Source organism: Bombus bifarius, unplaced genomic scaffold (assembly GCF_011952205.1).
Source record: "Bombus bifarius isolate JDL3187 unplaced genomic scaffold, Bbif_JDL3187 scf7180000008058, whole genome shotgun sequence".
NCBI classification, from domain to species: Eukaryota; Metazoa; Arthropoda; class Insecta; order Hymenoptera; family Apidae; genus Bombus; species Bombus bifarius.
Genome location: NW_022884422.1, coordinates 2,105,707 through 2,133,644, shown reverse-complemented (window position 1 = coordinate 2,133,644; position 27,938 = coordinate 2,105,707). Strand labels below are relative to the sequence as shown.

Here is a 27,938-nt window from a genome sequence, read left to right as displayed (position 1 = left end):
GAGGCTTCTGATTCGGTGCAAGATATACGTTGCAACATATGGCTGTCGATCAGTAAGGAAAATGCGCTAATTACTTTATCTTTCATGATATTTTTTTGGATATCATGTGGGCTGGATGTGTCTTTGAATATATTGTGCAAGGGTAATCTCCCAGAAGCTGACCCTTCTTGAATTATTTCCCACTTGGTTCCGTTTACGGCAATTTCATTTGGACTAGCTTGTACACTTTCAGTTTCACTTTCAGAACTTGAAAGCACCCGAGCACGTCTTTTGCGTACATTCAAGATGTTCTTTTACTCACTTTCTGAGGACTCATTTTCTTTGTCACTAATGTCACTATTACTGTTATCACTACAAATTTCAATTTCTTTTTCCCCTGATTCAGAGAATTCACTATCTTCGATATCAGAGCATTCCATTGGTATCCTTTTCAGTTTTTGCAACAATTCGAATGCTTCCATTTTCAAGACTTGTAAAATATTACTTTATAAAACGAGAAATCAAGTCTTATTCCAACGACTGTGCTCTACAGAATGACCGGTCAGTTTGACCGATACTGGTGTAAGTAGCCATGATACAAAATTACTTTCATTCTAAATGAATAAAACAAAATTAAAGTTTATTATATTATTCCTTTAGCTATCCCTGCAAAAGTCATTACATCATTGCGGAGAAAAAATATAACATGAAGTAAGAATTTTAAGATAAAGTTGACAAACAAGTCATTTTGACCGGCGTGGTAGTTCTAGTGTTAAGACGCAGGAAGAATTCAGTGCAATACAAAGAAAAAGGTAGATTACATCGGTAATCCAGCACGGGTCAGTTCCTAATTACATGAGGGACTAAGCTTCCCGCAGAGCGAAGGAGTTAACTGGCTAATTGATTTTGAGGCCCGCAGAGGAGTAGATTAGGTCACGGATCTGGATCGATTGTGGTAGAGTTACGGTAGTTATCGCGAGAATGCTGATATTGTTCAACAATGTTATAATCCGTCACGCCTCTACGCTTATCACGGTACGAGATTAATAGAGGAATCCCTCACAATAGAGAAGCAAACGAACTTCGCTCCTTTCAACAAGCTTTCGGAGACGGATTTTAAAAATCTCTGTACTTCCTGCTTACAACAGTTTGAACGAATCACATTTCTCATTCAATCACATGGAAAACACGAATACAGCATTTTCCCGAAGGAAACAAAAACATCTTCAATCGCAATATTTCACAGAATTAACCAATATTTCGCATAAATCACTGTTCTCGATTTTGAAACGAAAAACTGCCAATTCCACGAATGAGAAGTCACATGTTTCAATACATCCAACAAAATGTTCAACCATTTTTCCCTACACACTAAGGTGCTACGCTAAGGTTTAATTATTCCTAAGAGCCCATCGATGACTCAGCCTCAAACGAAAACAACCATTTACCACTCTATATATCTAACCTAATACGTACTCCATTCAAGGCAGAATAGGATCAACCTAACAGAGAAGCCTCGAGCACGACACGCATGCCGAAATGCATTCCGCGTACCAGTTGGGGTATCGCGATGATTCGCGTGCAATCACGAACTCTACGATAGATTTGATGCACCCGGTTGTATCAGCCCATATTGCCTGCGGAATCGTGAATTAATCGTCTCCGAATTACCATTCTATGAAGACCAGCCCCGGACAGATGGAACGCCGTAAGGGTCGTTACCGGAAATCCCTGTTACTCCCGGTAACAGAGCCCGATTTAGGTGGTACGTTGATGTTACGATGCAATTATGCTAGTGGACTGTCGCTCGGCTAATCGACGATTAGCGACTGTGTCATAGTGAATGCCATTGTTAATTAATCCGACTGCGTGTGCGCTTAGAAGAAGATCAGTTCGCTGTCACAGACGATATTGGTCGTAATGTCCGTGTCGGGCGATAAGCGTGTGAAATATCATGATATAACGGTGAACTGTCTGACGTACGTGAAACGAGATGTGAGGCATAAGTGTGATGGATAAAAACAGTTTAAAATTGATGCTCGTGAGTAGAAGTATTAATAGCTTTTGAATTGGATATTTTATGCAACGTTGAGAATAGTCGACTGAGAAATCTATTGATTAGGGAAGACGAGTTAATTCGTCATTTTAGATCGTCAATTTTTTGGCTAAGATTTTTTAGAGCGGAGCTGTTATTGTTTCTTCATCGGCAGTTCCTTTTGAACTAATTTGTGGATTATAAAATTGTTGATATCGCTTTTCACAGCAACCCTCATACCACTTTTTCAAAATTTCAACTCACATATATCAGGAAGTTATAAGAATATTCTGATTATTCGTGATTTATAATGAGATTCTGATACCTTTGTCATAAATTTTCTTAACATTCAATATATGTGATATACAGTACATTTCCCTTTCCTTTAAAGTGATTAATCGTTAATTGATGGTAGAACATTTAGTGTATAATACTGGTCTGTCACAATATGTCATGTACAATCAAACATAAAACGTAAATTTACCATTTTATGGGGCCCGTTTACCATGGTAGTCGTCATCGTGTGTACTGAACCACTGTTGTCAGCAACATTTTGAAACACCGACAGCAAAATAACGACGCCTAGGGGTAAGTACGATATTTTTAGTTCACATTCACCGAGTCCACTCGAACAACATACCAGATATCGATGTCCGCGTGTCACTACTTTTATCGCACTATCACATACCGAAACGCTTGAAAATCTCGTTCACTTTGACACTGAAACGCCTGCCACGAAGGTTCGTTCAATGCAGTTGCAACCCGTTTTTCGTTTCAGCTCGAGAGAAAATCTGCAACGCGGGAGCTCTTCCTGGCGCGATGAAAATAATGCATAAATCACGCGGATTATTTATGACGCGGCGCCACAGCAACGTATTATCAAGTAATAATCAGTATCGGCGCGTTGCGTAATACCGTGGAAAATTCACGTTGGGAGCAGAGATTAATACGCTGCTGACGTTTGCATAAATCCTTGCAGCTACTTTAAACGTGTCGTGATACCGCTACGGGAATATCTTTCGGTCCGAATATTCGCAAATTTTCCAAACTTGTGCCTCAAAATTCGAGAACGATGAAGTATAGTTCCCTAGTCTACGTCACGTTTCTCGGTATGTTTAAAATAGGAAAATTCCAAGAGCTTCACCTTATGACCACTAAATATATCTCAAACAACAGATACGAACGTTGCATGAAGTTTAGCGACGCGACAAAGTTCATCGTAAAATAAACTCCACGTGAATTCGATCGTATTACACAATCAAACCGCTCGAAGACGAACTCGTATGTCTAAACTTTAGCGATTGAAACATGGACGAGACGGACTTCCTTGAAGGCTGGAAAACGCGAAACTGCGACAGTTCTGTCAGGACGAGCAAGAAGTAACGTTATCCGGTCCCGTTCTCGTTCCCGCGGAGCGTCACACGCTCGAAACTGGCGACCGTCTCGCCCGCGACTCGACTGTGCTCGCTCGCTCGCTCGCACACGCAGGTTCGCGTTCGCGCCGCGCCAGTCATCGCTATTATAATATTAGACCAGTAGCCGGCTATTTCCAACCGACTGTGAAAATATACCAACGGCACGCGTGCTGCACGAAGAAGAGACGGCCACGATGAAACAAACGTTTCGTGGTCAGTCACACGGCTCGCCAGCGAGCTATCGAGATTTATGGTTCCGTCGATCGATCGTGAAAACTCGTGCGAGCATTCGACGAGATACCGCGTGTCTGTTGATATCCGTTTTCAATTTTTACGTAATTTTGTACTCCTGGTGTATGTTCTTTACGCGTCCGGCTTATTGGTTCCGGGTTTCTTTTCCAGAACAGACTGATTATTTTAAGAATAATGGAAAATACGTGAAAATTACCTAGGAAAGTAGTTTCACGACAATTTAATTTGTTTAGTGAGTATCAGCTATGAGAATTAGGTATGATTCGAATTATAGATAGAGATAAGAGGATAATAGTGGAACAGAAATTATTCAATTCGCGCGGTATTTGGTTTGTATCCATTATAAATAAGAAATTAAGATGTTTATAGTAAACCATAGTAACCAGAGTAGGGATGTTTATGCAAATTCACATTTCTATGGATGAAACTCATATAAAGATTAGTTTCAGTCTCTAAGTATCATAAGCAGTATTTTGGATATCCTTGCACATTATATATATTCTGTACATCTGTGTATATCTATGTTTTTATACGTTTAAATTTCCCATAAACGCATAATAGATATATGCATATCGCTACACACGAGGCACAAATGACATTCGAAGTCTGATAAGCAAAAGAATCGGGTCTAATGCACGAACCCGACTCGTGGATGCGCATTTTAGCTTTAACATCGCGAGCCTAGCTCGCACAAAAAGAAAAACTCACGATAACATCAGAAAGAACCTTTATGAAATTTGGAATACATACATTTCTTAAAGATTATGATCTAAAAGCATTTCGTAGAATTTGTCTATTATACAACGTACACGATTACTTTGTATCCTATCAATCTCCAGTGCGCAAGCAAATATTCTATTACCAGAATACGATACTCCGAAATGAATACACTCTGAATTCCTATAACAATAAGCAACTCGTTATGCATAATATAGATCATGTACTTCAAATATACAACGAGAGATCAAAATAATAACATTAAAGGTTCAATAAATAAGTTTCACAGATTGATGGATTACCAATTGGTGGTTCAATGGCTCGATTCTGCCAAGCAACGGATTAATTGAGGCACGCCGGTAATTCCGTTAGTAGAATTTGCGGAAGTTCGTCAGGGAGGGTATCCACGTGCGTTACGTGGATACGACGTTCAAAACCGACACGGTGGTCCCGGAATCTTGGCTCGAGAAACTCCAACGGTCCGAGTCCGTGCCGTTCGTATTTCGAATTAACATCGCGACTCCGAACCCACGGCTATATTCGTTGGCCTTTGTTGGAACGCACGACTCGGTGGAACATGGGTAAAGATAGCCACATTTCGTGGCAAATACTCGTGGTTTCGGGTCACGATGACCTTGAAAGTAATTATCGACCATTGCACGAATCGGTACAAACGAATGTCTCCTCGAGTCTGCATTTACTGAAATTTTCTCAACGTATTAATTTCGTATTTTTATTTGATTAGTGGAATTTACGCAACTGATATTTTATTTACTTACGCTGGGCGTAGCTGCCGTTAAAAAATTGTTATCCTCTCTGCTTCGCTGAACAGTCGAGAAGTTTAAGAAGAGTTGAATCGTAACTTTTAAATGTTGTGCGAGTTAAAAAGGATTCGAAGCAAACACCGAATGCGGTTTTAAGGTATTCTTATCGTATTTCGTAGTAAGAAATGTAATGTGTACTATCGCTATAGATAAAATCTTATTTCTATGTAGAATGTAGATAAATCATAATGATTATCGAGATTTCCGCAATACCAACGTAAATTGTAACTAGTTAAACCTTCCAATTCAACGTTTAATTAACTTGTAGATATCATTCTGCCGCAACTGCCATTTTGGAGAACAATACAATTTTCAGGAAACTACGCAGAATTCCTGTCAGAGATCACATCATTTACTGGTCTCTAAAAAGTTTATACACAGCGTGATTTCTACGACGTGGTTCAACGCAGTCAACGTGCTTTAACGACGATTGAAATTACCGAGTGTATCCGACGGGAATATCTCTGGATCTCGCTCTCGACGTCATAAATAGCAGATTCATCTAAAAAGGAGTTGCAAGCTGGCAAACGCGTTATTAAGGACAAGTTGACGCTTTAAAACCATCGAGCTATTCAGCCGCCACGCTGCATGCAAACTCTGGAATTATGTAGCATCCCAACATATTCGAGTAATAGATAAATTTATGCGTTTTAAAAACACAGTAAGAATGATTGAGAGAATTTATTAAACTATTCGTATCCGCGATTGTATGATTAGCTGGCTTAGGAGAATGAATCGATCAGCACACAGCCGAACGGTCTGATCATCAATGAATTTTTTACTAACGCTTTGTATATTAAGAAACTATCTATTTAGGTAACTATTCGCATCTATGCGTAGTTTACTTTCTGGCAGACCAGGAAACAAATTCAACTAACACTAATTAGAAAAAAAGTGAAAAGAATAAGACAAATCTAAAAAGTATTCTGAAAGTGATACTGCGTGTGCCGGGCTATTTCGTGGTGTTATATATTTTAGAAAAATGTCAAACCTCTCTTCAAGGTTCCTTTCATCAATACTGCACGCCATAACCGTGATTCCAACTCCATTATAGGAGATAAAAGGATCATTAAAAATGAAAAATTATGTAAATAGAGTAATCATTATAAGAATCTTTTTCTAACGAGTAACGAAGAATACAATAATTTTCGAACAATAAGACGGTTTCTTCGTTATTATAATATCACGACGAAACGCAGAACTTCCTGACACTAGGCGGAATATTAATTTCACGCGTCAGAATAAATTCAGGCGACGAGAAATTTGCTTTTAAACTTAATACTTCCTCCTCGCTGGCTCGGCCAAGGCGAACATATATATTACGTCCTAAAGTAACATAAGTAACGCAAGTGCGCGCACGTAAGGTGCGTGCAAAAGGCGAGAAACCGAGTCGCGTTAAGCGGAATTAACGCGAGAGGTAACTCGAGCTGCTCGCGGTACACACAGCCACCTTTTGTCTTACGAAATTAAAATGAAAAGACTCGTTTCCTCTTATGCTCGAGGAAATAGCGCAACCCTGCACTGTTCGCCCAGCGCACGTCAAAGAGCCAGAAATATTTCATATCCGCAAGCGATAGCGAAAAGTAGCCGACATGCCTCTGTCTCCCTCCCACGCACCAAATTTCATACGTTTCTCTTGCTACTTTTATTTATTTTGTTACTTTAATTAAAATGTGCATGACGAAATGTAATTCGTGTACGAAGCTTCGTTCTCTGCGAGATATTTTTGCGAAATATGTTGAAAAGTCTGTTTAAATCAGCGTCTCATATTTATATCCAACGCATGATTTTCCCTGATCAAGACGAATTAATTTTTTTATCCAAGCATCCAAATTACAATTCTACAGATTTTCATCTGAAGTAACTGAAACATTGAAGATTCACCCTATATGTAATATCGAAATTCATCAAACTAATGACGAATTCAATTCTGACTAGAATCTGCTTCAATTTTTATAGGAACTCTTTGAACAACCTAATACCTCATATCAAAAATAAACATTTATCGTCAAATTTAACTACTCTATCAGCTTCCTTCATATGTCGTTCGTTTTAAGAGAAAGGATTTACGGAGAAAGTGGCCTTGAGCCAACTGATTCTATATGTAGAATCACAGAGAATCATAACATTGAATGAACGTCGTGCGTTGCAACGTGCAAATGGAACGCATATACATATCTGCGGTCACGTGCAGGATGACACGATATTCGTTGCATCAATATTAAACATCTGCTGAGCATAGATTTGTAGCACGCATCTCCATGAAGCAATCGGGTATCGCCCCTGCACTTGACACTCGACAAGAGCCTCGAGATCAAGTAGTTCAAGTGGTTTTGCCCTGTGAATCGTATTCCCCGAATGATCATCCTCGACGTAGTATGGCTTACGTCTAGAATCATCTGCGATATTAATACATTAATATAAAAACCATTCAAATTACATCAAACTGGCTTCTCGCGAACCCTAATTACGACAAAATACTTAGCCCTTCCGAAACGATCTTCCTGGTGAATAGGTTTATGCAACAGATTTGTTATTCTTCGAATTGTATAATTCTGTGCGTGCAACGAGGATTCTCTTAACTTTGGAGTACATTTTCCAAGAAAAGGGAGCGTTTCTTGATTCTCGTAATTATGACAGGTGGCTCGGTCTACGTTATTCAATGTTCCGTTGCAGCTGGGGCTCATAGACGACCGGAAGCAATATGCAGAGCGTGTCGCTGTTTCAATACTCTATCCGTTCGTACACGTACCGCGCCTGTGATTAAAAATTGCATTATCCTTAACCATATTGAAAAATTTTCAGTTCCACTTTGCATGTATATCTACGTTGAATAAATAAATTCAGAAAACAAATTGTAATATTGTTCAATTTTTCTACCCTTTATATAATAGATATAGATCTATATAAGCATACACAATTTCATATTCGTGGAATTCTACAATTTGCGATTATCGTGTGAATTCGAAGTCACTAATGATCGCGGTACTCATGACAGCACCAAAATTAGACAGATTCACGTGGTCACCAATTCGAAATGGGGCACGACCGAGAAACTTCATTTTCCCATTTTGGTAGAGCGATTTCGGTCCATTAATAGCGCGCGGTCCGGTGAAAGGTCGCACACGAAAATGTGCATGAACGTCCGGCAACGTGCCAGGGAGTCGACAGCCGTACCCCGAGCGACGATCTTTCTCGCGCCTAGAAGTCGAAAAGTTTGCCGAGTTTTGCCCACGGGTACAGCTTCTGACGGACAGCCAAGGTGAGAGGCGAGGCAAACGAGATCCAAGTGCAATCCACGAAACGCGAAACTACACCCGCCTGCCGGTGACTGCTCTAACAGGCGCGGACGCATTAGCAAAATTGGAGTAACTCCAACAACAAGGCGTCGGATCGGCACTGGATTTCACGTTCAGTTTCGTTCTTCTCTCTCCTCTCTCTTAATCTTTGCTTATTCTCTTGTTCTTTCTCTTCCCTGCATCTCAGCTTCGGCTATCCAAAGGCATCTATCTCTGTGGCACCATGGACTAATTGCAACATTATACCTAGGAAAAATCGTTGTCTCGCGCGTCTACGAGCGCCGTTCTTCCGTTTCTCTATACTTTTAATGGAGCCACCGAAGCCTTTTAACAGTCGACGCTAAAGTTTCACAGAGAAGTCGAAGTCGCGAGGATATAAAATAGTCGCGGCGAAATAAAAGATCGCTCCTTGTTGAGGAACTTCCGCGTTAAATGCCAAGTTTTCGCAGGGTTTAATAGTCGTGCGATATCGGATGAATATAAATGAAGCGTGGAAAGTGAAGCATATTCTCGGGTGGCGCCTATTTAAACATCGGAAATAATTAAAATTAGAAGGGAATATCGAATCGTCGCGTCGGTATCGTTATTACCGACTAAAGTTGGCACGTTGATATTGCAATCAGTCTGATGCGTCTCGGACACCGTGATGGAACTTGCAAAAAGTTTACACGCGGCTTGGCAACCGGCAAACAGCAAACGTTCGTCTCTGGGCACGTCGGAACAAAACGATGACTTGGCAAAGCCGCATTAATATCCTAATGGCTATTCCGATGGATCTTTCGGATAATCAACGAGAAATTTTTTCCCCTGTAAACCGAATTCCGCCTATATTTTGTCTTACAGACGAAATTCACGAATGCACGGCCGAAAAAACGAGGCAAATTACGCGACGGTTTTGCGGAAACCAGCGCGATAAACATTCATGAACGAGAGAAAATTGTTAAAATTTTGAACTAACGACGTGCAGGGTAATTCTCCCTGCGAGATGTAACATTGTGTAAACAGTTTAATAAATTCCTTTGTGAGAGAGCACATTTGGCAGTTCTTGACGAGTAATTAAAAAATTTCGGGCACGCGGCGAGAAATCGAAAGAATTATTTTAAAACTAGAAAAAGCAATATGTTATGTCCTGCTCTGGATCGATATTTGCTTTGGATAAGGTTTTCTAGCGTGGTAAAACGCAATTAAATTCTCAAAAAAGGTTTTCAATATTCTTCTGTTGTACAATACGATGTAACGCGTATAATTAAGTTTACTTCGTTCTCTTTATACCTGTACTTACCTCTCTTTTTCTTCTCGGAAAGAAGTTAAATTTTGCGTTTAATTAGAAATATGTAGAATGAGAAAGTATGTAAATTTTGTATGAATATATGATTATTGAAACCAGTTCCAAATATACGTATTTATCTTGTAAGTATTATAAAACACGCGATGACTATTACAATAGATACAAATAAAGTGTTGTAAATTGGCAGAAATATTTCGAAATTTAAAAGATCATCTATGGTTTATATGATTTTAAACACGCAGAAACAAAATTCGAAGTTTTCAAGATAGCAACTTGAAAATATATTCATGTAACCTGCGTTTATAATTGACATATTTGAAACATCCCTTCGCAATGAACGCGATTTAGGCGAAAATATATTATAAACTTAAATCGAAGTCATTCGACAATTTGTCGGTTCACCAATGCCTGTATTCATCAACTGGTCGTTACTACGTACAACAGCGAAACACAGGTCCCGGGAACCGAAGGATTCTACGGATCAATCAATTCTTAATCGTGTTATTCGTCCTACGATCCAATTTTCCAACATGGAAAACCGCAAGCCTCTAGGCAAAAGACGATTATAAAAATTGGATCGTTGACACGAGCCTGTCAATCACCGACTCTTTCGTTTACGTATAAAACTGGATATTCTACAAGTAGCAACAAAATTTCACGATTACGAAATTGAAATATAATATGTATCCATTGTTTCCATATAATTTGAATAAGGAAAGAAATCTTTTTATATATATATATATATATATATATATATATATATATATATATATATATATATATATATATTACGATAATTACAGGTCACATGGAAGAAATGTGATAGGTCTATTTTTGTCGTTTCTTTCATTTTTATGTCGCTTAATAGCTAAAATCAAGTATTTCAATACGAAATGACTGAACGAAGGAACATATATAACTTGATAGATTTGAAGATATCTGAAATTTATAATAGAAGAAACCTTTAAATAGATACAACTGTTATTAGAAAAAATGCATATATATTGCTTTTCCATTGAGTTCCTTTAAATTAAAACGCGGCGCTCAAAAAAGTTGTCTATAATTGGAGGTACTAGATTCACGCAGCGTTGATCGAAGTTTGTCGATTTTTGTATATTTTTCCACTGTTTGAAAATTCAGTGGACTTCGGATTAGGATCGCGTTATTTACACACCCCCAGCTGCCAGATCACGGGATTTCACACACGCTTTGGATATCATTGAAATTTACGAGCTACGTAACGTCGCATCCATAGAACACAGCCACCGAATGGTAAATTTCCAAGCTTCGCAAATTAAATGCACCTGTAGACCCGGGCCGTCTCGCGTAGTATATAATCGACCGAAGAAGCAAATCTAGCGTTATAATAAACGCGATTTCGAGCGTTTAGAACGGAGACCGGCGCACGCTTAATACCATGGAATTAACTCCCTGTAAATCATTACGCCGCGTAAATTCTAAATAAAGTTCAGCGACGCGGAGGCCATGGCATTCACGTGCGCCGTTCGAAAGCTCGTATACTTGAACGAATCAGCTGTTTGGTCCATTCGACTAGTATCGATTGATAATTTCAATTCGTTTAAGATCTCGATTTCAAATCAAATTTTCAGTCTAATAACCGATGCACAGAAGCTAAGATTGGGGAAAATAATAAACGAATGTTCTAGATTACAAGATAAAATGAGAGAAGAAATGGAGAATTTCGTAGCTCGTCTAGAGCGGCTTCGATTAATTTAAGTTACATGAAATTTCCAGCGCGGAGCATTGCTCAGCGCATAAATAAGGATTAAGCCGTCACAACCACAATGACATCGCTTGCGTTACCTTCGTTGCGCGAATTCAAGACTAATTTATTCATAGATCGATTAAAAAACGCAAGAGAACAAAAATTCCTTCACAACGGCTACGCGTGTTAAAGAACGAAAGTCGGAAAATAATTTCGGCAAGAGAAAAGACTATTAATTCAAATAGAGTTCGTTATAAGCAGCATAAGAATGGATGCACTTATATGGTAATGCTTGTTGATGACAAGTTTTCGCTTAATTTGGATTCTTGGTTTATATTGACGAAACGTTAACGAGGAACGAGATCTTGAATGCTTCGAAAGGAGAGAAACTAGCTTAAGTCATCAATCGACTAGTATTATAACTTCGAATTAACAACTTCGAAGTTGTAAGTTAGAATGTTCGGAATTTCAAGGGCGAAACTTCCAGCAGCTCTCTTGCCTGCAAATTGTTACTGTTCATTAACTTCGCTCAATCACATCTAACCCCTATTTTTTCCCTCCTGCTCACCGTGCTCGGCAAATAAAGAATATAAAATCGTAACACGTATAGGTAGGACATGAAAATAAAAACGACGTGAAACATTCCAATCGATCAGATGCACGGGCTAGTGAAAACAGTACTTCTGAATTCACTGGCTCTGTCTTTCTAAGATTTTCGTAAAAAAGCAAAAGAGTCGTAGTTGTTGGAGTCGGAAACGGAAACATCGGAGAACTTTCTTTGCATGGGAATGTATGGACCGCAATAACGATATAAATATTCATTAACGTGTTTCGGTGTTTACGTATGCTTGTTCCCTGGTACCGGGCAACCGTGTGTAAAAGCAGAATCAAAAACGAGTATAAATGAATTTGTGATCTAGCTTTGACGTTTTAAAAGAGGGAAAATTTCACTGAAGCATTTTTTAGCGTTTTTAGGATAGAAGAGAAAAAAAGAGAAGCGAGATGCAAGTTGCAACATAGTGCACGTTCAGTATTTCTTGTTGTTGATTAATTTAAGCGGTTCTGAAAAAAATTATATTACACGAGCACTTTGTATTTTCGCAAATTCTAACGTTTATAATTTACAACGCAGTTATTATTCGATTTGCATATTTTCCGACAGCCGCATAATTAATAGTTACTTAACCGAAAGCACGATCATAGAGGTAGACTTTTTCCTGCGGCTCCAGCTTTAGATTATACATGTAAATTCTGGATGAGAAACGTTTCCGTGGTTGGCACGGAATGAAATTTTGTTTGAAACGAGATTATGGTGGTAAGTTTTGCATGAAATCCATAAGCTAGTTTCAGAATAATTAACTCAACTTTAATGTAATCGCACGAATTTTGGACAACTGTGGTTCCCTTGACCAACGAAGTAATAAAATCACCGTAGATATTTCATTGTTTTGATAATCATCGTTATTCTGCAATGGCAAGAAACGAAGATACAATTTTTCTATTGATCTCCAGACGCATTTCTAAATTTAGCACCAACTATCCTATAATTCTCAAACTAGCCACAGTTTTAAAATAACATTCTGTTGAAATACAATTATACATTTTCTGTAAAATTATATTCTAGATGCTACTGATAATAATAATAATACATGGCTTTTAAATAACATGACCATTAATGACAATCGCGATAATAAACTGTGACAAATCGAATGATAATTCAAGCGATCTGAGGTGCTAATGACACGATCTCGATAATCTCTATAATCTTGCAATTATCTGGAATGACAGGATCTTAATGCAAAGGGGGTAATGATGTAACTTCATTATTCTATGCCCATCTTATGAATCATTTAACTAAAGTTGGGTAATATTTCATTTTGCAATTACGTAATAATGAAACAAATCGAAATTGCGTAACTACGGAATGATGAAGCCTGCTGAAATTAAATTACACCATATATTGCTAAATTAATTATAATGTTGTACATCGTATGGGTGTAATATGAAATTCTTGCCATGTAAATCCACCCTAAACAATTTGACATCAGCGTACAATTCCATAGTGAACAAGACCCACCATATTTCCGATAATTCACTATATCTACCTAATGAATATCCAATCTGCCTTAATTTGTAATATTAAATGTTGTTATTCATTGAAAAAACTTCCTCTTCTGCAACTAAATATTTCTCAATTTTGAACAGCAAAACTCTATTACTTTCACTCGACTACATCATTATTCAACATTCAATTAGTTATGTAGAGAATGAGGTAGTTCAAATATCGATTCTAAGTGTCGTGAGCACTTTATTTGTAATGCCTTAATACAAAGCACGAGTCCTGATCTAATAATAATCGTGATAAATACGCGCGTGTTTTGATATCTTCGAATGCTAAACTCTCTCGCTCGATAAACTCTGTCTCGCTCATCAATTCGCTCGTTTATTTATATCGGTCGGGGGACAGTCGGAAAATTTGAACTCGACTGCGTTTGACGGTTGAAAGTAACGGCGACCTTGTTTTGCCTCGGAGTTTGATTATTAATACAATATGTGTGTGTCCTACGATATTGATGCTCCGAGGCAAAACAACAATAAGATTTAAATTTATTAGCGTGCCGCTACAGTTATATCGAGACTTACGGACAGATAGTTAATGAACTTGAGAGTAATCTCTAAGTCACTAATCAAAGACCATCAGCAGAGTATATGATTCACTGAGAAACACGTTGAGGAGTTAGTTCACGGAACATCACAACTTGTATCACGCTCCATAAACTATGTAATCGAGATTCTCATTATAATTTCATAGTGGATTTAAATTTCCATTCAAATGCAATATAAAACCAAATTCCGAAACAACCCTCCACTCTCTTCTCATTAATCAAACATTTTGCGAACATGTAATATAAATTAATAAATATTAATGCACTCGAAATTTCTCAATATACACAAGAACAAAATTATGCGGTGATAAACAGCACAGAATTTCACAGTTTGTCGGATCTCTATTACCATCGCTTGATTCCATTTGTGTAAACCAGTATGAGTGTCGGTGGAGATTTTACGCGTGGAAGGAAGGTACAAGTAGGATTTGACAACTCCTTCTTAGACGGCGAGGAACAGGAATATAGAAGAGACGATTGGAAGGGAGGAATCTAAAAGAAAACCAGATGAACGTGACCGGCATAATGCAAACTCGAATTCTTCTAGACCGGGAAATCTTTAGCGGTGCCACGCTGACGTAGACTACAATCCTGGAATAAATTTACAGTTCCCCGTATTCGGTTAATACCGTGCTTGTCTTATCTCACCAGCAATTTCACTGGTTTTCCAAGCGAATGCAGCGATAACCGTTTCTCATTCCCGTTAATGTACAGTTTCGTGGTGTTCGGAAGAACTTTCCGGAAGTGAAATGTAATTCGTTAAAACCTACAGGCTCATAGACTACCGGCCCAACGAAGCTTCGATCGTATCTCGTATTCAATTGTATCTCCAAGTGGAAAATCAATGAATATTAACAAGGAAATAAGATGAATTCGACGATTACAGTATTCCTATCGTCCAGTATAGTTTCGTCGATTAACACCTCGAGCTTCTATTTCGCTCAGTTTCTACTTAACACGATTAAAGGTACCTATAGTCTCAAATTCATATCTGAAATAAATATGGAAACATTTTGAAATAAAACGTTCTTCAAGATTTTATGATAAGCAGGTATATCATGACAATCTGTAACGATCGAGAAATTGAGGAAATCCTTCGAAATCACGTGATTTCTAAAGATACTCGGAATACTTTAGTTGGGTAACCCTCGTCAGAAGTTTACTTGCACGTCCCATTTTACGCAGATAGAATGAATCACTCCTGTCCTTTCGGTTCGCTGACTATACTGTGTGTTTTTCATTCCAGGTATTATACCAGGGATCGACGAAGCGATCGACCAAATATCTTCCTTTCTGGATTCGATGACGAACTTTATTCCATTCTGGTACCACTTACGGTTTACATCCGTAATTTTACGACCTTGCTCCATGCTTGCGATGCTGAAATCCACGCAACTGTGAGAACGAGAGACCCTCCGTTCCGACCCAGAATTCAGGACGCTTTGAGCAACGAACCACAAAGCTCGTGTCACCGACGCGATGTTATGATACTTAGATTTTCAGCTACCAAGGGATGCGACTTGATTTGTTATTTCTTAAATATTTTGTCGGTATTTCGTGAGACAAGTATTTTCCAATTAAAATAATGAATTTGTTCAGAAAATTGTAAAAATAAAATAGTTAAAGATAACATACACTACATTGAAAATGTTTATATCTAATGCTTACATCATTTGAAAATCATGACAGATACATTTCCACTGATTTTTAAATTTTAAGTATCACTTCGGGATTTAAAGAATAATATTTTTAAAATTATGTAAAGAGTGAGAGAGTGACAAAGGGTATTTATTTTGAAGCTCTTTTATTCATTCCATTTAAATTTTGACACGTTGCCCAATAAACCACCACCAAATATATCAAAAAGAAAAGTCAATGAACTAATAACATTTTCTGCTTGGTCCGACCTATTGCAGGGAAGTCATGAAAGAGAGAAGAACAACAAAGTGTGCACGCGCGTTCACGTTTAGATAACGTTGATGGGTTCTCATAATACGTAGTCGAAGCATCGGTAAGAAAATGTCGTCGTCCTTGCTCTCTCGCATCGATCCCAATTTTCGCAGCGTGCCCGTAGAGTTCTCACATAGTAATTTCTTGTATCTGACATAGCTCGTAAATTGGAAAACAGACGGTCGGAAACGCGATGACACAAACATTAAAACGAGCCAACGAGAACGTCTGTTCACGAGGGAAAGATAAAGGAAACTAGAAACCGCATTTTCCTTGTGACTAGTTTCAGATAACACAGTCGTTCCCACGAGAGAATTAAAAATTAACACGGTTAAAATTTTAACAAACGAAATCGGGAGTCTGCTTGACTCACCACTAAATTAATCACCGGTTATCAACGATCGGGCGATATGAATGAAATGTAAATGGCTGTGTTCGCGAAACTAGTAACTGCTCGACTGGCTAAGCTCGAACTGCCTCATTTTTCATAGAAAAGGGGACAAAAATTGCCAGGCCACTTAAAAGGGATAATTGATGCGGAACAAAGTCCTTTTAGGGTTTATCTTGTTCTTAAATGACCCGCACGACGCTGCTCCATGCCCTCCTAACGCTTAAGTTTGCTAAAATAAATTGACTGGAACTGTTACGCACCTTCTAAAAATCTGAACGAACCTAAGACACGGAGCTACCAAATCGCGTTAAACCTCGAGCACTTTAGGTGTCATTTCATGTTACCTACGGTTCTAAATGCTTTCTAATTCTTTCTAAAATCTGTTGGCGTGAAATTAAATAAGTAGTATCAAAATCAGAAAATCAACAATATTGTATTCATCATATTGTTTCCAAGCAGTCATCATGACTGTATATCGTCTGTAGGTAAAGTATAATTTCAGAAGACATGATAAATATTATTGTGAATAAATATCCCTAAATATATGAAATTCTTCCACGAAAAATTATCTCAATGACCAGATATGTGTACGTGTATCATTCTGTCATACAAACATAAAAAATAATTACGAATCTTTTTCTGATCTTAATAAATTCATCTCTGTAAAATGTAATTCTATCTCGTTATATGTTCTAATCGAATTTAAAGGACCGATTTAATTGTCGAAGGTAAATTCATTTAAACCACGAATCATTTTATTTCAAAAGCTGGAAATCGGAGGATCGCAACGCAACGAACAAAGCGCAATCTTTTTGCTATATTCGACATCTGCCCGGATACAGCAACGCATTATTTGCCAGTCAAAGTTGATGCATCTGCGGGATTCCACGTATTTGTATGCATACATGAGGTACGGACTGCGGGCGATCTAATTCTAATCCAAACATTTCCGGTCCATTGACGACGCGTGTCTTCCATTAATGGACTATTTCATTACTGAATCGTACCGCGACTGGAAATATTGAATGCGATCGAATCAGCCTCGAACTGCAATTTAATATCGACCGGAGAGATAATATCTTTCGATATCGGGATGATTAACGATACGCTTGCTTCGATAAATAACGTTCGGCATTAATTTGTAAATAAGTGAAATATGATGAACTGTTCCGAAATATATGTTAATATTATGCAAAAGGCGGACAATATCGAAATAATTGTTTGCAATACGAGCAATGTTTTAATGAAGATAAAACGACACACGGTGCGTTAATTGTTATCTTTCGGTGGAGGACGTTGCATGCGGCCAACAACATTCCGACGAACGGAAAAATGTAATTATTCGTAATGCGTACACTAGTGACTATTAATATTCATTCCGCGATTCCTGTAACCGTAACTGTGTATTTCACGCATTTCAATAAAAACAAGCGAATAAAACGATTCTGCCTCCTCCATTTTAATATTACCTAAACGATCGATAATATCGCATCGCGTTACGCTCTAACGAGTGAACAAATTTCAAAAGGATTCTTCGAGCCCTCGATTAATTTCAGAGATTTGTTACCTTACTTGTATATTTCAATCATAAAATTGCGAAACTTACAAAATGTGAAGTGATACTCATTTCCTTCGATTTAACCAAGTTCAAAGGGCCCATAAGGTTACAAGCTCGTTCAAAGCACACTTTAAGGGCCGGAAAGCTGATTCGTGATCCACCAACGAGTAATCTCGACAATTTGCGTGAAGATCGAGGGACATGCACGGACACCGACACGCTCGCGTCATCCAATGTGATTTATATGACACGTCCCGTTATAATGCCGCTCAACCATAATGCAATTCTAGGGGCTGGAAGCGCAGGAAGTGACATGAAGAGCAACACCACGTGGTAACCACCGCGCGCGGTTCGCCAATGACCTCTTATTCCGGCTATGGCCACTATCGTGCGGCAACATCAAATACCGATAGCTAAAGAACGTCATGATAAAAAATTCGCTGATGAAAAAACGTATTCGTTATGTGTACGGAAGATATTATCCCTCTTATACAGGATAGTGTTAGCAGTGGATTAAAGCTATTTGTTGATTATATTATGAAAAACTCGAGACACGAAAATACCTTGGGATTAATTAGCGATATTCGTTTCTCCGTTGGTAACGCGAGCTAGCTTTGCTAAAATCGAGCAGAGGTATCGGAGCTAAGGTTAATAATAATAATCAGTCGAGTACTGTTATACAAAATAGGAAACAAGCGAAGAAAGAGGAACGAGGGAGGCAAGCAGGAAATCTAATGGGATTAGGATCTCGATGAGCCGGGATAATACGAAACAGGGGTGTGTTTTCTCAAGGGAAAAGTGGCGTACGTGGAATTTCAGATTTCGGAGCTAGCTCGGGAAACCAAAATGGTACCGTGGCAAACGAGCCCTGGAACAATTCACGCGAACGAAAATTTCTCGATAAGACGAGTTTGTTACGCCAACGAAAGTTTCGAAAATATGTTCGAACGTATATCTGAGGTCATCTCGCCAAGAATTGTCAAATAAATCTAACAGCTAATTACGAAAAATAAACGACTTGAATTGAGATCGTCTCTCGCCGCGAAATTGATCCTATTTTCTGGGAAGCACACGACAAGGGATGAAAAAGAAGATAAATGACTTGGTAGGTAGGAATAGGAGGAAGAACCACGAACGAGAAAGATAATCGCGGCGGTCGTAGGCATCCCAGAAAGTTATAAGAACCGGAGACCGCAGTTTACTCGATTTGACGAGTGAATACTCGTGTTACATCCGAATCGCTTTCAGCCTCCTTCCACCTATTTCATACCCTCGTTTCCCTTCCTACGATTCAGGGTAAAGTATGCGCCATCTACGTTGAATTTCAAACGATGCTGCAAATCGAACGAAGCCCTCCATGAATCTTTTCATTCGAATACCGCAGCGCTGACGATGCCACTGGAGAAGTTGATTGTCAAGCTTGCTGAAAAGGGCAGGTTACCCTCGACGTTTGAATGACGTAAGAGTGACAGAGGTGATCGAAGCCGATAAATCGTGATAAATGTCGGAAAATGACGGAAAAATAATATGAAAACAATAAAAGAACGATTCGAGAGATTCGATTAATTTTAATTGCGTGTAAAATTTAATTTGCCCTAGTATTGTGTGACAGTTTTTAACGCCAATGGCCTAAGCGTAAATGATTATTTCTCGCATGTGGAAATTATAATCTTAGAATACGACAATTTCGAGAGGCATCAGAATATCGTACGAGCATTAAATCCCAAGAACAATTAAAAACATAAATTTTCCTGAACCAATTCGTGTTCGTTCTTTTTTTTTAAATAAAAGAAAAGTTACGTGTTTTCAATGGTCGCCTGCGTAATCCTGACAAATTGTAGGGATCGATCATAAAAATGAAAACACACGGGACGAGATCAATCGCAATATTTTTCGCACCGTCCCTATCAATTCATATCGCCGATAAGAGAACTTAACGAAATTCCAATCGATCTCTCATCACAGTAAACGTTGCAGGAAAAGTATTGTCCTACTAGTATTTCGACATCAAGGCGGCGTACGATATCGAGATAGGATTCAATCGTCGCAATAGTTTACGGATCGAAAACCGACACACGATTAAACTATAATTTCTATCTAGAATCAAAGGAGGGAGGTAATTGTGGAAATTCGAGCACGTGCAACGTCGTAACGCGGCTACTTGTAAAATTATACGAATACCTCTGGGATTCTAACCGAATATTTGCGACTGATACTTAATCATAAATTTGCACGATCTATTCGAACAACAAGAACAAGAAGAAAAGCGGCATCAATTCGAATAAACCATTCTTCGATATTTTTAGTTCACGCATATTCGTACAATATATGATACATTGGACAAAATAAAAGGTATGAATGGAAAGACAATCTGTTTTCAGTTAAAAGTCAAAGTGTTTAGTTATCAACAAGGATTGATTCGTGCAAGGGTTCTTTTGTGTTCACACGTTTTGTCTACTTACATGTCTCGTGTCAGCCGCAAGAAGGGGCGTGTGTGCCTGCAACAATGAGTGCCCAGAAAATTAGACTGTGAAACCCCAATAGAATTCTTATTTGCTTTCTAGAGTTTCATGCTTCAGAAAAGACTCTGATTCATTCGTCGCCGAGGACACGAATTCCCCGAGCCAAAGCATGCTATCATGCGATAACACGCGCCGGGAAGGGGTCATGCAAGGGAGCAAGAGTGAAACTGCCTTTTGACCAGCAATCAAATCTAACGCAGGCTTTTTAAAACATTTCTCTCCGATCGCTATCTATGAAACAATATGTACTTTTCAAAGAAAAACAAAAAGATTTCTTTTAAACTTGCATTCGCCGAAGAAGCTGAAAATTTGTAGAGCTACGATTTTACTTGTAACCTGAAAAAGTTAAAAGCGAAGCTGTAACGTCCGTGATATCGAATTAAATTTTAACTCGGTTTAATGATATTCGGCGTGAAACAAAAGCAGGATAGAACGTAAATTAAATATTAAATAACTAAGTATATTTGTCCCATATCGTAACGATGAAAGTAAATTAATTCTGATAGTTTAAAATGTAAATTTTACTTTTTTTCGAAAATGCGGAGGAACAAAAGAAAAGCTGGTTCGGTAGTTTCCCTCGTAGAATATCATGTGAAAAACGGTAACGCAAAATTTCTCGAGGAAATTTAACATGTTAACTGGAAAAGTTTGTAATCGAACGGCAATTCGAGTTCTCGAATTTCCTTTTACAGGGTCCGTGTTCTACGGAAATATGTTTCCATCAATTCTCGAAAAATCGCTTAGCGAATCGACATCCTGCAAGTTTTCTAATAAGTTTGAATTTCGTAATTTGACCAGTTACACTTCCACCTTGGATTTTTCCTGTTCTTAACTGTATCTCATTGGTTTCCATCAAAGAACCAGACGATATGATCTATTGCTTTGTCCGCTTATCGATGCATGATCAAACAGCCACTCTACAATACATCGGTTGTGTACACACATTTTTGTGGAACATTTAGATGGAACCTCTTAGATGCGATGCGCCACTATAGTGGCTCACTTTACTGACTCATTCGCTCGCCGTTTGAACTAAATGATCTTTTTCATTTGACAGTGTTATGACAGTGTTAACTATATATACAGACAGAATATATAGTCTTTGTTTTTGATATGCAAGTGTCAGATATCAGTTGTTGCTTTCCATTAAAATAAATATATCATTATCAGATTCTCTTTTTAACATGCCGATCCGTATCCGTATAATTTTTTAGAATCTTCAACCTCAAAATGTCACTACAAAATAGAAAATGAAGAGCAATGTGAAAAACACTATGGCGCCGTGAGTGAAAATTGTGACGTGAGTCTATGTGTCGTACCGTGCTTTAAAATATATCACACTCAATGGTATTATTAATTATTAAAGTAAATTATTAAAGTTGAAGTATATGCATCATAAAAGAAAAATTATAATTTCATTATCAAAAACTTCATTCCAATGTGCTTGCGTAGAGAACAGCATTATCCGTCGCACATTGCACTGCTGTATCGTTTCCGCGTAATTCGCGTCAAACTCTGCCGTACAGAGAAACAACCCCGCACAAAATTCAACCGTACCTAAGAGATTAAATACCGTTCTCCACAGTGTACCATTGATTCGCTCGTTGAAGAAAGAATAATCGCAATTGCTACACGTAACATTGCTTAATTACGCTTTTGATTAAACGTTCGTTTCGGTTGAAGTTGAATTACGTAAAAGAGCGCTTCAGAAAAGAATATTTATTTTCACTTTGAAAATTACACATCCCAATTCCGTTTCTTTTCACACCGATAGCCTCCATTAGAAAGTAGTTCCTCTGATTGATGAATCCGTCGCGAATATTTCACTCTCTAGCTGGAAAACAAGCGTGATCGTCGCAACGAGGAAAAGATCTCCATCAACGGAACGAGAAGAGATAAAACGAGGTTATGGGGCTCGTTATCACTGGGACGGAAAGGAAAAGGGGAAGCCACAGTTGCACCTACTCCGCTACTCGACGAGATGATCGAAATGAATCACCAACCTCGTCTCATTTCCATCGTGTTCCCAAGTCCTATTCTTATCTTGTCATTTTGTCCCCTGTTTCTCTCTGCGGAGCCAATTCTAATCGTAATTTATTGAAACTTGAATCGATTCGTGCTGGTTGTACGCAAACGCGAATGTCTAACGAGTCCTTCGGGTGCTATTGCCATAGAGTGAAATGTATTATGCCGACGTCTGTATGCGGACCATTCAGTTTGAGCCCTTCATTATTAAAACATTTATGTAACGGTCTCGAATCTGACAATCGACATTTATACAGAAACGTTGGCAAAATGAATCGCGTCCCAGTACGTTTGTACCCAAGAGTACAGCCCCATAGGTATTTTGCCATCTCGAATAGCGGCAAAATTAATTAAACGCTGATAATAGGAAGTTTTGCAAGAACAATCGAAGTTGTATCAGCGAATGGTAAATCGGATCGATCCTCGCCAAGCTGTTGCCTTTGTCGTGGTTTCGAATGGCCGCATCTCAGGATTTGATCTCATAACGATAAATAAAAACGCCGCGAAATAACAATAGGCCAAAAATAATAGACGGATAATTTCCTCACTTCGTAACGTCGAGAACAATGAAAAACCTCTTCTGGTGAGTGCAATGGGAGGAAGATGGCTACCATCGCTTGCTACCTCCGTCAAACCACTCCCTTCACTTTAATCCGCCCCGATTCCCATCCCTTTCAAGCAGAAACGATAAGAAGTCAAGAAGACTTCTCCAATTCCATCGGGAAATAATTGACTGAAAATAAAACGGGACAACCTTGGAGGGAGTCGAGGTGGCTGATCTTGAAAAAGAATCGGCAAGGTAGGAAGTGAAAGTTCATTCAACAAGTACTCCCCAGATGGAGGAGAAACCATGCTAATACAATTGCTTTGCGATGGAAACCAGACGTTTTTGTTATTCATGAATCCACTAGACGATATCAGAGTTTACGCCCACTGCGAACTTGTCGGCGCGCTTAAACGGTGAAATTTAATCGAGCAGACACCCCGAGAATCAATAAAATATCGAGTGCAATAAATTCGATTTTCACCTTTTAAGGTAAAGAAACAGATGATCTCTTGGAAGCGAAAGGACATTGAAGAGCAATTTTCACCGGATTTTTGAAAGAAAATGTATTCAGAGAAAAGTGTGTAACGTTGAATAGATATACCTATCGTTGGAAAAGAAAGTCGATAACTAGGGGATTTTACGACGAAATCCCGTCGTTCTTGTTATTCATAGAGCTGCCATGCGAAATATGAATTGATGCACTCTAACGCGTATAAGCGCACTTATGTATAGAAAATATGCAAACCCTGTGGATAAAACTGAATATGGAATATCCGTATTCGTGTTACGACACTATGAAATATTCGGTATTTCCTCTCGTGTATAGCCAAACTAATTGTGTATACAAAAAGCGACAAATTAAACGGTGAAATTGCACTTCGCTTGGATAAAGCTGCTTTTTTAGTTTTAGTACAATTGTTTAAGCAAATTTACAAATATGAACATTTTTGGTTTGACGTTAAGAGATAAAAGATTACGTTATTATGAGACAAATTACATTTATAACATAAACAAGGATTTCGTCGTTATTACTGAGATTTAAAACCTACGTGCGTTTGTATCTCTATTAAGAATTATTTTTTATACTCTCCATTTTAATTATGGTAAAATGGTCTTAATCAATCTCTTAGAAATCGAAACTTTATAATATTTGTAATTAAGTGTAATCGACTATTTTTCATACTCTGATATCTAAAGATTATCAAATATTTAAATATACAGTCGATGTGTCCATATTATTTATATAAAAACCTTAAAACTCTGCAACACGTGAGCTTTCGAAAAATCAATTTCAATAAATATTCTCCATAAAATACTTCAATTGAAACGACACGTTTCTCCATCAAAGGGACTCTTCACTTGGAAACCGAGTATTAGAGTTTCATCTCTATTTTTCTGGAATACCTACTATGTTTTCACAGCAAAGTGTGCAGTGAGAAACAAATGGGAAATAACACGTTACTATTTCGTAAAAGTAACTTGTAAACAATTCAGTCGTCTGCCATTTTGTACCACCTCAGACGATTTACACGATGATTCCATTGACTGTTCGAATATTTCTGTACGCAATTTCTCGTATCTCGCATTCAATCTTCGATTTTCCCGTGGGAAAAGCGCAGCTTTCCAACCTGGAAATACTATAGTTCACGCGCGTGCAAAAATAAAATAGAATCACTGCGAAACAAATATCGTTCTATTCGCTGGATATAATCGGATGATTATTTAGCAAATTTATTATTTTAACGAACATCGAATTTCTTTTATTTCTTTCGCATAATATATAAATTCATTTATGATTTCCTAAAACTAAATTTAACTATTTTTAATAAGGAAGCCATTTATTCTATCACATTAATTTCATTCAATACAAAATAATCAATTTCCTTCCTTTTACGACAAAAAAAATTAGATTTGTTTCCATTAACGTATTTCTCAGAGTAAAGTGAGAGAACGCTGCGTCGTCATAGTTGTTTGAAAACAAGAACAAGAAAAAAATGGTAAACGGCCACGAAATGAATTTTCTTCTGGAAACTCGTTTGAGGAAGCATCTAGCTTCGCTTCTAACCGAAGAGTAAAAAAGAGCAAGACAAGAAATTTGTGACGAGGAAGATGAGGATAGAGGACCGAGAATAGAAAAGACAGTGCAGGCCTGAATGGTAATTAATTACCAGAGACCACTCGCTGTCGCCGGAAGCTCTCGATTCGCGATGCACGGTGGAATATGAAATTCAATTAGCTTGTACGTGAGCGCACTTCCGAATCCACAGAATTAGGAGCACTGTTCGTAAGCTTCTTCCACGATTTTCCGAAAACTTTTTCTACTCATGACGCTGGGAATTAACTTCCCTGAATTTTTTTCTTTATGTAATTAGGATAATTTGTTGTTCGATCTCTCGCAGTGGTGCATCCGTATTAGTAATACAGTTCGTCACGACGATCGAAATATATTCGTTCGAATGCTTGCTCTAATTTGTTTACGCGTTTATCCTCGCGAATTACGTACATTCTCGTTTGCCTCGTAAGAAAATTAGCATGGTTTCAGTCCAGGAAAAATTTTCGGAAAAGCGTTTCGTTCAACGGATACGACCCCATCATTTGATATTCCCTCAGTGCCCCTGCGTTTTTACTGTGTATCTATCAAATATTTCATTTCGAACCAAAAGTAATAAAACTCATGGTGAAAGTAATCATCTACCTGAAGTAAGTACTCTGCGCCGTTAACGGGAAAAGTTTCGTTTGCGTGTGTGTATACCTATTTGAACATACCTATCAAATCGTTTAATATAGTTGCACCATGTTCTACGTTTCGTTTGATGTAGGAAAATGGGAACATTTTAAGATCATTCGCGAGGAAAATTATCTTGCTTTGGTTTTAAAGCGTATTGGATAAACATTATCTCGTATTACGTATGAGACAATTGCAGTTCAAGATACTCTGATTTCCGTAGATTTCTTTTAATCTTCTAGTACCAAACCGGTTCGAACGAAGAGATGTAGCGGAAAAATGAAAATTACACAGTTATACGAGATACGATTTAACGAGCGTATAATTACTCAATTTTTACAGAAACGCATTAGTAATATCTCAGCTTTCTAATCAATCACGATAATTAAGAGACACGTCAACCGTAGTTTATCATCGGTTTATATTTTATCATTTTTTTACTTAAATTCTTTCCTTCTGTCTTTTTATACCGCAGATAATCAAATCAGTGTATAATGTTACAAAGTTTAGATTCTTTACATTTTGCTTTTTTATTATCCGCGAAGGAAACAGGGCCCAAGAAACTGCGAATGCAGATGCAAACAAAAGTAGGAAGACCGTAGCCGTTTCGTCGTTAATGTATTTCAATCCGCACGCACCACGACTGGTAAAGTCGTTTTCTTAGAAAATGGAATGATTCGGATTCGGCTACATTTACACATTTATGGAATATCGATTTCCGGCCCCTCCGGTGGAAGAGACAGCCTGGAAGCTTTCGTATATTCACAGACTGAATTCGCCGAAGGCTAGACCGTGCTAAAACCATCGGAAACCGCAGTCGCGAATTCCGATCGATCAAGTTACAATACAAGAAGCGTCGGTAATGGCAACATTATTTTATAGTTGAGTCGTAAACTTTGTAGCAAAATTAATATATCCGAGTGTGACACAAATTAATCGATGTTTGAGCTGGTATAGTTTACTAAAAAAATATCTCAAACGAAAGTTTATTGTCGCTAAATAAAGAATACATTAATACAGAAAACACAAGACGACACTGGTTTTTTTCAACAAAGAAACACTTCAAAAGCTTATTTTATATCAATATATCTTTCATTTAATATCAATGAACTTTAATTTAAAACTTTATAACGACTAATTTGTGTCATAGACTTGTATATGCAATTTTCTTTTTTTTTTTTTTTTAGGTATTACAATTTCTAATAATACGGATATCATATAATAAATGAACGAATGAGAGTAAATTTCCTGGAAAATAATACTGAAGATTTTTTTTTAATATAGCAACCACAGTAAGACCGGAAGTTATCGTTCGGCTCAATGGCCAGCAGCTTCGACTTTTTAAGAATATGGTCTCCGATAGCTTCAGAGAACATCTTCAATCCGAGCTCCAAAAATTCCATCTAGGATGTACGTCGGCTGCTCCCGTATTTACATGCGCATTCTAAAAGAGATGTAAGCAAAATTGCCCGGGGTTTTGCGGGATCTCTACCCCTTGAACGTCGCGTACGTGTGTGCGGCAACTTTAAAACTCGGGAACAACTTCAGATGGTGCGGGAATAAAATATGATTCATTCCTCGCAGCGGGAAAGGCACGTAGGTAAATCCTTGCTGCAGATTTGAGAAATCTCCGGATATAATTCTCCCGCTCCTCCTCTGCGGCTTCCACCCGCCCCCATGCCACGCTAACATTCTATCGTATTCTATTTTGCAAATGTATAATTTAGACATTGAACGAATATTTCGATATAGCCTAAAATTTTGTGCAGAAAATACGTGACTTCTATGTTAAAGATTATCTTCCTCATTTCCATTCCCGTGAAATATTATTCGCTTCAAATAAAATTTTCCATATTCAAGAATAAGTAAAAATCAAATTCACCAAAGTTTCAATGTACTACGTGGCTTTATCTAAATCCTACAATTAAAATGTTCTTAAAACAATCCCGAATTCCTCTGAGCCAATTACTAAATCACGTAGGATTACGGCGTTAATACAACAGTCAAAGGGGAATGCCT

At 38.0% G+C, this 27,938-nt stretch overlaps 1 protein-coding gene across 22 annotated transcripts in view; it reads right to left on the bottom strand.

Annotated features, from left to right (window-relative positions):
• The window catches only part of LOC117208256 (disks large 1 tumor suppressor protein), a 526,768-nt gene that overhangs the window by 94,196 nt on the left and 404,634 nt on the right, over positions 1-27,938 (bottom strand). For 20 of the 22 annotated variants that reach the window (XM_033449267.1, XM_033449269.1, XM_033449273.1 and 17 more), the window contains one exon: positions 20,563-20,598. The exons of the other annotated variants lie outside the window; for them this stretch is intronic. In XM_033449267.1, the coding sequence (XP_033305158.1) occupies positions 20,563-20,598 (36 nt within the window). The remainder of the gene's footprint in view (positions 1-20,562; positions 20,599-27,938) is intronic. 22 annotated transcript variants of the gene reach the window in all.